This window comes from Dipodomys ordii, unplaced genomic scaffold (genome assembly GCF_000151885.1).
Source record: "Dipodomys ordii isolate 6190 unplaced genomic scaffold, Dord_2.0 Scaffold71, whole genome shotgun sequence".
Lineage (NCBI taxonomy): Eukaryota > Metazoa > Chordata > Mammalia > Rodentia > Heteromyidae > Dipodomys > Dipodomys ordii.
In genome coordinates, this window is record NW_012267287.1 from 1,406,160 (window position 1) to 1,415,919 (window position 9,760).

At 61.4% G+C, this 9,760-nt stretch overlaps 1 protein-coding gene across 2 annotated transcripts in view; it reads right to left on the reverse strand.

The window, feature by feature from the left end:
- Positions 1–4,198: 4,198 nt before the first annotated feature.
- Positions 4,199–9,760, reverse strand: part of Zfyve28 (zinc finger, FYVE domain containing 28) — a 61,187-nt gene continuing 55,625 nt past the window's right edge. For both annotated transcript variants that reach the window (XM_013023911.1, XM_013023912.1), the window contains 5 exons: positions 8,119–8,273; positions 7,542–7,658; positions 6,260–6,364; positions 5,221–5,324; positions 4,199–4,353 (listed from right to left, as the gene is read on the reverse strand). In XM_013023911.1, coding sequence (XP_012879365.1) covers positions 4,222–4,353; positions 5,221–5,324; positions 6,260–6,364; positions 7,542–7,658; positions 8,119–8,273 — 613 coding nt within the window. In that variant the 3' untranslated portion in view covers positions 4,199–4,221. The remainder of the gene's footprint in view (positions 4,354–5,220; positions 5,325–6,259; positions 6,365–7,541; positions 7,659–8,118; positions 8,274–9,760) is intronic.

Sequence of the window (9,760 nt, forward strand, 5' to 3'; positions counted from 1 at the left end):
GCGCTCCCGGTGAGTGTCCACCTGCCCCGCGGACGGCGGCTCCACGCGCCCAGAGCGCCCCGCGGAGCGGGGCTGGAGCCGGCGCCGAAGCGCCCCGGTGCTCCCTTCCCCGGGAGCTTCTAGACCTTCCACCCCACGGGGCGATCCGTGGCTTCTCCTCTCTGGCCCCGGGTCACCGCACCGCGCAGCTTGTCAGTTGTCTGCTAGCCTCGGCATCTCATCGAACCCCCCCCCCACAGGGTCATTAGGTTGGTAGATACCCCCCCACAGGGTCATTAGGTTGGTAGATACCCCCCCACAGGGTCATTAGGTTGGTAGATACCCCCCCACAGGGTCATTAGGTTGGTGGACCCCCCACACAGGGTCATTAGGTTGGTAGACACTCCCTCCTCCCATCCCCCGTGAACCAGCCCTATCGCCTCCCCTAGATGCCTAACATGCTCTGAGCGGCAGGGCTGGAGGGCGGCCGGTCAGTTATCTCCCAGCCAGCTGTCTGCCTCACAGACCCCGGTCAGCTGGTTTGTACAACGCCCTGAGAGCCACCATGAGCTGGGCAAAGCCCTGGCTGCTTGCGCCCGAAGCCAGCTGGTGCTCCAGCAGGAGCCAGGAGTCCGTGGAGTTCTGTCTCCATCTCTCCCTACAGCCACTCAGGATTCTGGTTTGGCCAAGTCACCTGTTTCTGTAGTTATAAAATGGACATGGCCGCACTACCACTTGGGGCGGCCTAGACTGGGTGAAACACTTCATGGACAGCCCTGGGCTGGACAGCAGGCTGGGCACAAAGCGGTGCCCAGAAGTAGCAGACCAGGGAACAGCGCCCAAGTCAGTACTTGCATGGGCCAAACTCCTGGTCCCGCCCATGGAGGGGAGGGGAAGGAAGGGGAGGTGCCTGCCTGGTCACAACTGGCCAGAACCGGCTGCCAGGCAGGCCCACCACTTGCCCAGGTCAGGCCTTGAGAAAGTTTGACATGCAGGAAAACATTGTTTTCAGAATACAAAAGACAGGGAAATCAGGGTACTTAAAGGTGTGATCAAATGTCTATGGATCCTGATATAACACCAATGTTACTTTTAATTTTTAAATAAAACAACTCATCCTACTTGTGGACGATTGTCAGAGTGGATTTTTGTTCTCAACTTATAAAGGTTTCCCCACTTTGCTGATGAGCCCTGCACAGTTTAGCAATTATAAATTAGAATTTCTTGTAGCCAAAAATATTCTCAAAAGCAAAAAAGATAAAATATCCTTTTAAAAGCTTTTTGAGAAGGAAAAGAAGCCCTAAGGAGGGATATGTGGAGGTGGATGAGTGTCCTCGGTGGTGAGCAGGTGGCCCTTAAAGTGGAGGTGCCCAGTCTCTGACGGCTTACAGGCTGACCCCTCTGAGCACAGAGCATGCCCAGCCCAGCCCTGCTGCCGTATGGCCCCAAGAGGCTGTGGCGCATCCTTCCTGAAGAAGAGAGCCTGGGGTGGGGCAGGTCTTCAACAAGGGAAAGAGGTGTTGATGTGCGCTGGGTGTGTTTGGGGCTGTGTTGTGCTGTGTGCTGGGGTGGTGACAGCATTGCTAACAAGGAAGGCTGCCTGGAGGTGGCAGTCTTGGAAGGAAACAGGTCTCCTCAGCAATCCCTGCACAGCCAGCGGGCCGGCCCACGGAGTCCTAGCTTCGGGGTGCCGGCAGCTTCCACCCAACCTGGCTGGCCAGGGCGTGCAACCCCACGGGTAGCCTCCTCAGGGTCTGCCCTGCCTCCGTCGCGGCTGTGTCAGATGCAGGCCTCTCCCGACCCTCCACCCATCTGTGGGGTTCTGGCCACTGGGTGATCGCGGTGGAGGGACCTCTATCAGAGGTGGCACCCTGGGAGCCCGCAGGCCCTGAGGAGGCAGTGTGTGGGGTGCCCCCTGGTGGCTGTTAGGTGCTGTGGTTGGAGTCTGGGCTGGACCAAAGGAGGAAGACGTGGAGGTGGTGGGGTGTCAGTGACTCCAGCCCCCCAGTTTGGCCTTTAGCACCCTCTTCACCAGCAAGGACACCAACGGTCCTTAGCCCCGTGCTGTGATGCGGCCCGTGTAACCAGCTGCCTCTCCCCACTCCCTCCCCCCCAGTGCAGGACTCTGCCTCCCAGCCGGGGTCCCGTGATCTGTGCAGACAGGCCAGCCGTCCAGTGCCACACACAAGGGGAAGGGCTGCGGGGCCAGCGGCAGAGGCCAAGTGTGTCCTGGCACTGATGGAGTGGAATCTCAGCACTGAGCCTTTAGGGGATGGGGCAGGGGAGGGACCCCGTGCCCCTCCCGTGCTACCTCTGGTCACCTACCAGGCTGCCACGTTCTGCTTGCTGGGCTGCCTCGTGGGGCGCTGCGTCTAAGTCTGGATCTGAGCACCCGTGGTCAGGCCCCCTTTGGCCTTAGGCCCCTGCTGTGATTGGAAGCTGGGGTGGGGCTTCCAGGGACACCCAAGGGCCCAGTGTCAGTCTGTGTGCCGTCTCTGGCCGCCGGCTGGGTGGTGGGACAGGACGGCCCGGGAGTGCCTTCCCCCACACCTATCTGTGGCCACTGCAGCTTCCGGCCCTGTGGTCCTTCCTCTAGCTCACAATCTGGCTCTGCCACTTACTGGCCTCCTTGAGCCTCAGTTTCCCCATCAAGATGGGACTCCTACCCTAGGTGGACAGACGTGATGCCTTATGTCCAGTCTGGAAGATGACCACTGAGTGCAGGGCTGGTCTTCGGGGCTAGAGGCTGTGGGGCCTCCTTGAAGGTCAGCTGTCCGCAGGAGAGGGCCATCTCTGCGCTCCGTCCAGGCAGGCAGGAGCGGCCCCCCACGCTCCTCTCCTCCCCAGGGTTTCGTCCTGGGTGGGGGAGCCCAAGCTCCAAACCGTCGGCCAGAAAGGGGATATGGGAGCTGCTGTGAGACTCACCCCAGCCACGACTCCCAGGGGACTGGGCCCCCAGGTCCTCACTGCCCCGCGTGTGAGCAGGGGCCGCCTCCTCCAGCCACCCCACCCTCTGCTGGGCTAGGCCACAGCACAGGAACACAGGGACCAGCAGGACCATGGCGGGAGGAGCAGCAGCGGCCCCCGCCCCCCCCCCCCCAGGGCTGATGGAAAGCCATGTCTGCCTTCCAGCCGTTGTAAGAGTGGCGCCGGTCCATGTCAGCGCCCACACCTTCATGTCTGGGGGGTGGGGAAGGAGGAGAAAGTCGTCAGCATCCACAGAAGACATGAGAGCCTCTGCAATCCTTAAATAGATTTATGGAAATGGTCTCCAGTTACAGCATTTAGAAAATAAAAATAATCTCAATACATAAGATTCCCTCTGTTACATACTCTCCCCCCCAGAAGCCATTTTTGTGCATGTGTATGCCACTGCTGAGCGACAGCGGGTTTTTGTCTATAAAAGAAGCAGTAGGTGTGTCATCTCTAAAAACAAAACTGCAATCGTCATTGCAATGTGAAGCCTGAGATTGAAGCCTGAGGAGACGGCGCGCAGGGGCCATTTGGCTGTCTCAGCCTGAGTCCCAGCGGCTCTGGGTCTGAGGGGCGGGCCCAGGGCCCAGGGGGAGGAGGGTAGTGCTGGCCAGGGGCGGTCTCCATGGTCCTGTGCCGCCCAGGGCCGGGGCCCAAGAACCTGAAAACCTTCCACCCACGGGGCCTGGGCCCAGCCGGCGCCTGCTGTCCGCCTGCACTGGGCTGCGTGTGCCTAGGCTGGGGCATGTCTGCGTGCCTCAGGGCCACTGGGCTGGCATTCCACTGTTCCCTCGCGGAAGAAATGAGATATGTGTCCTGGAGCGGGGTCCTAAGGCAGGCAGCGGGGACGAGGAAGGAGGTGGGGAGCAAGCACAGGAGCCCCTGGCTCCTGCTTCCAATCGCCAGACACAGAGAGCAGCCACGCCTGCGTCCCTGCGGCTGGAGCGGCCTCTGGGATGGGTGGAGGAGCCCCCCCCCTCCAGCAGGTGTCCTGCCCCAGAGGCAGCCCCCAGGCACCCCCCATCCATCACGGGGAAAGAAGACCTGTCAGGCCCCTGCAGCACTCCTGGCCACCAGGCTGGGGACCGAGGCTGGGGACAATGGCAACCTGAGCAGGGCTACAGCAATGGCAACAGCTCGCTGGGGCACGGCGGACACCTCCGGCGGCCCATGCGTGCATGTGTGCGTGCGGGCTCGGGCAGCAGGGCCGGGAGGAGCCCAGCCTTCCCGGAGTCCCCGGCCCCAGAGCAGCTGGGGTCCCGTGTGGTGTCACATGCCCGCCTTGTCGCTGTAGAAGGGGGTGACGTGGAACACGTAGCAGTGTGTGCACACGCGGACCGGCTTCACCTGCCCATAGCGTGGCAGCGGTGCTGAGTGCGGCGAGCAGCGGGAGCAGAAGATCTGGAAGGCAGAGGGACATTGGCGCCGAGCAGGGGGGTTCCCGCTCGCCCTTGGGTCCTCCCTCCAGCCAAGCCGAGCTGTGGCAGAAGGGATCTGCCTGGCCCAGGCCCTGGGGGCTGTGGAGCTGGGACCTGCAGGCACCCCTGGGCAGGAGGCCGGGCTCCAGGCCTGTGTCACCACTGCCGATGCTTCCCGCTCAGGCTCTGGCCCCGTCCCGTGTCTGGCTCTGAGGCACTGGACATGGCATCGTCCAGGTGTGGGCTGATTGCCTGGCCAGGACTGAGAGGGGGACATGTGCCTGAGGAGCCAGAAGGGCTGCTCGCCTCCCACAACCACAGTCCTGACTGCAGCCCAGAGCGTGGTCTGGGGGAGATGCTGGGCGAGCACACCACCCGAACTTGGTCTGGGGGGTCGCCGGGCGAGCACACCACCCGAGCTTGGTCTGGGGGGTCGCCGGGCGAGCACACCACCCGAGCTTGGTCTGGGGGGTCACCGGGCGAGCACACCACCCGAGCTTGGTCTGGGGGCGGGCACACCACCTGAGCTTGGTCTGGGGGGTCACCGGGCGAGCACACCACCCGAGCTTGGTCTGGGGGCGGGCACACCACCTGAACTTGGTCTGGGGGGGCGCGGGGTGAGCACAGCACCGGAGCTTGGTCTGGGGGCGAGCACAGCACCTGAGCTTGGTCTGGGGGCGGGCACAGCACCCGAGCTTGGTCTGGGGGGGCACGGGGTGAGCACACCACCTGAGCTTAGTCTGGGGGCGGGCACACCACCAGAGCTTGGTCTGGGGGCGGGCACACCACCGGAGCTTGGTCTGGGGGCGGGCACAGCACCCGAGCTTGGTCTGGGGGCGGGCACACCCACCTTCCCGCAGCTCCGGCAGTGGTGCTTCCTGCGGATGACTGTGAAGGGCGCTTTGCAAGCCGTGCAGAAGCCACAGGCCTCGTCTGGCACCCACTCAGGGGGATCTGTCACAAGAGCCAGGAGCCATGAACCAGTGGGCAGGGATCCTGACCCCCCCCACATCTTCCCCTTCCCCCCTCTTCCCCCCCCCCCCGTCCTGTCCCGTCCTGGACTTCAGGGCCGGCTGTGATTTCAGTGTCTGGCTGTGATTTGAGGAACAGACTGCAGCCCAGGGGTTCTTCTCAGCCATCACCTAGGCAACCACGCCCCAGCTGCAGGCCAGGCCTGGCCACCTGGACTTGGGGTGTGCAGCAGGGCCCCTCTGTCCACCCAGATGACCGAGGCCTTCACTCCCAGGTTTCCTCTGCTGACTCCGGTCACCTGGTGCCGCCAGTCTTCTGTCATGCATCTTGGAAGGAACCCGGACCTCAGGACCAAGAGGCCCCTTTACCAGACTGGCAGTGCCATGTGGGGGTCTCTCCTACAAAGGTGCCGGGGTACCCCCAAACAGACCCTGACTTCCTGCCAAATCAGCCATCTGGTCTCCCAGCCAACTCCAGGCTGATAACAGAGAGGGTCCCCCCGATCTCACAACACTAAACTGGGCAGTCTGCAGCCCCGCTGACCACAAGAAAGGCTCTGGGACTCTGGAGTTCCCAGGGGAAAGGCTCTGAGGCCCCCAGAGCCCCCTGTGAGGCAAGTCCCCAGTTAGTGTGCAGAGTGTCCTCCACCGGCCGCGCAGGGCCGCTCTGTGGTGCCTGTGAGCTGTGCGTGTCAGGGGCAGCCAGCCCCTCACCCGACACCTCCTCGACTCCCCACATCATCTGGTTTGTGCCCACTGGGATGACAGATCTGTGTTCACCTGGCAACAAGGGGCTGCGCGCCGAGCCGAGGCGGGGTGGGGGGCGGAGGTGGCCTCCCCTGGAAGCTGCACCCCACGTGGCGGGAGCCGAAAGCATCCACAGCAGCTGGGCCGGCCCGGCCCACGCTCCCCACTCACCTTCCAAGTCCCCGGCCCGGGTCTTGGCGGCGAGCTCGGAGGAGGAGAGGGGCTCCTGGCACAGTGCGCAGTCCTCCAGGGCTGCCCTCCGCAGGCTCTGGGACACTGAAGGAGAGGAGCCGCTGGAGCTGGGTGCCCTCGGCGGCCCCTGGTGGCCACCGTGGTGCTCCCAAAAGGCCACGGGCCCCTCAGCACACGGAGTGCGAGGGATGACCCAAAGAGCGCCTTCTGGTGACCTTCTTCATGCTGGGGGAGGAGGCTGAGGTACACGGTGCATGCATGGATTCTCCCCCACGCATGGTTTGTGTGCCCCCCATGATGCATGCAGCTCCCCCCATGAGCACATCCTGCCTGGAGCACTCCTCCCCCAGAGCGTCCTGCCTGGAGCACTCCTCCCCCAGAGCGTCCTGCCTGGAGCACTCCTCCCCCAGAGCGTCCTGCCTGGAGCACTCCTCCCCTGGGAGCATCCTGCCTGGAGCACTCCTCCCCCAGAGCGTCCTGCCTGGAGCACTCCTCCCCTGGGAGCGTCCTGCCTGGAGCACTCCTCCTCTGGGAGCATCCGGCCTGGCAGCTCACAGTCCTGATTGACAGCGAGTACCCATTTTGGATGTTCCTGATCTATGACTTCCAGGTGGCAAAGCTGGTCAGGACAGAGGCTCCTCGGGACCGTCCTGCTGGGCTGGGCTGGGCTTCTAGAAATGATGCACTATGCCAGGTACCCAGACACCCCTCAGCAGAAGCCCTGAGCTGTGTCTCAACTCAGCAAGGAGCAGGGAGCAGGGGTCCGAACACCTCCTCCCTGCACCTGACCGGCCCGCATCAGACACCTTCTTCCTTGCCAGACACCCACGGTGCACACGCGGCCTGCTGGAGCGTGGAGGTGTGCCCTGTGTGACAGTGTGATGCGTGTGCCAGGCCACACAGAGCCGCCCGCAGCCCGCGGGGACACTGCCCCTGCTCATGGGAGGCAGGCCCACACCCCTCGTTCTGACTGGCCTGTGAAGGACTGACAGATGGCCGGAGGTGGCACGGTGGCACATCTGGTCTAGTTTTTAAGAGGGAGGGCGGGTCTCCTCTGCGTCTGTCTGTGGTAAGACCTCCAGACCCCGCTGGGGACCGGCAGCATGGCAGGGGAGGCCACCTCCATGGGTGGTGCCTGGTTGTCCACTGGCACGTTTGGTCATGCCAGTGCGGTGGTGAGCGGTTGGCTCGCTCAGGCACTGCCCGTTCCCCTGGCTGGGCGGTGTGAGTGCTCAGTGTCCCTTCTTGGGCGGCCACTCACCCTTCTTTAGCTTGTCCTTGTCATCTGCCTCTGGCTTGGTGGCCATGACCTCAAACAGCGTTTTGAGAATACTTCTCAGGTCACTGGCATAGTTCGTCTGCAGCTGGTCAGCCACACCTGAGGGGCAGGACAGAAGGAAGGACAGGGAAGGCTGACCTCAGTGGAGGCCAGCGCCACGGGCTAGGTGGGGGCGGTACGGAGGGGGAGAGTGCTTCCCGCAAGGCCGCACCACACCACAGCTCCCAGCCGTGCCGACTGCTGGGCCAGGGACCCGTGAGAGCCGCCCCCAGCGGGGCCCCGGGAAGGCCCATCACAGAGGCAGGGCGTCCAGACATGCCCAGGGCCACAGTGTGGACCACACGTGCGGGGCCCCAGGGGCGCCCCAAGCTGCTCCGCTCCCCACACAGGCCTCCCTCGTCCTTTCTGGTGGGCAGGGCTGGCCTTCCTCAAGAGGGGTGGAGGGATGGCTCTGCCCACAGCCCCACGGCGGGGCCCTGATGTCCACGCTGCCCACCGCACGCACGGCCAGGGAGGCCGGCCCCACGGCTCCCAGGCCCCCACCCGGCCCAACGCACACCTGAAATGCAGACAAACAGGCGGTGGATGAGGTCCTGGCTGCCGTGGAACCTGGACCGGATCTTCTCTCTGGAGGCGGCGGGGGTCACAGGCATGGCAGCCTGGCTGCCCTCCAGCCCCGTCTTGTCTGAGGAGCAGGAGCTGGGGGTGGAGCTGCTGCAGAGAAGGAGAGGCAGGGTGGGTGGGGGCAGTGCCGGGGGCTGAGGGAGCCCAGGGGCCAGCCGGGCGGAGGGACAGACAGACGGATGAGGCAACAGCCTCCCCACTACCGTCCTCCTCGAGAGGGTGTGCATATGGCATCCGTGTGATCCAAGTGAGCCCCTGGAGAACCAGGCAGCCGGGCAGGCCGGCGCCCGGCCTCATCCGGACCGCGATGGCTACGCCCTGGGAGTAAGCCCTTCCGGACCCTTCCGGTGAGTCTCCTGAGCTCAAGCCACTCCCCCTTGTGTCCTTGTCCAGTGCTGTCTCTTGGCTGCCACACCCTCTGTGGAGGGCTCGACGTGGCCCAGAACCTCTGAGTACACCTGCGCCGAGTACACCGTGACTAAGCAAAGGGCAAAACCACTCTGCAGTCCTCAACCCAACCACCGGTGTCCTTCGAAGACACAGAACTAGAGATGGGGCACTATCCCTGAGCTTTTGTGCTTAAGGCTAGTGCTTTACCATTTTGAGCCACAGTGTCATTCCAGCTTTTGGGTAGTTAATTGGAGATAAGAGTCTCATGTCTCAACAGATGCTGGCAGGGAGGTGGCCAAAAGGGAACACTATGACACTGCTGGTGGAAATATAAACCACTCTGGAAAGCAATATGGAGATTCCTCAAAAGACTAACATGGAGCTCCCCTATGATCCAGCAATCCCACTCCTGGGCATTTTCCCAAACCATCACAAGCAACACCACACTGAAGCTACCAACACAACTATGTTCACTGAAGGCGAACATCATCTAAGATCTGGAACCAACCCAGATGCCCCTCAGTAGATTAATAGATCAAGAAAATGTGGTAGATATACACAATGGAATTCTGTGTTTCCCTCAGAATGACATCATGCATTTGTAAGGAAATGGAAAGACTTGAAAAAAAATTAAGTGAAGTAAGCCAGACCTAAAGACACATAGGCTCCATGGTTTTCCTCATTTGTAGTAATTAGCATATGTCTAGAATAGTCCTAGCCGAGGATCACAATAGCTCAATAGCTATGTACATATGAGCATATAAAATGATTCTAATCAAAATGAACTCTAAAATATGGAAATGAGTTCACTTTTTGTCGGTCGTGGGGCTTGAACTCTGGGCCTGGGCGCTGTCCCTCAGCTCTTCAGCTCAAGGTGAGCGCTCTACCACTGGAGCCACAGCACCACTTCTGGCTTTTTCTGCTTATGTGGTGCTAAGGAATCAAACCCAAGGGCTCTTGCATGCAAGGCAAGCGCTCTAACACTGAGCCACCTTCCCAGCCCTTTATTTTCTATTCTAACTGCTGTTTTGTGTAAGCAATTTTTTGTCCATCTAGAAATGTTCATTACAATTCTTTTTTTTTTTTTTTTTAAATTTACTTTTTTTTTTATTGTAAAGATACTATACAGAGGGTTACAGTTACATGAGTGAGGTAATGAGTACACTTCCTCTTGAACATTGTTAGCC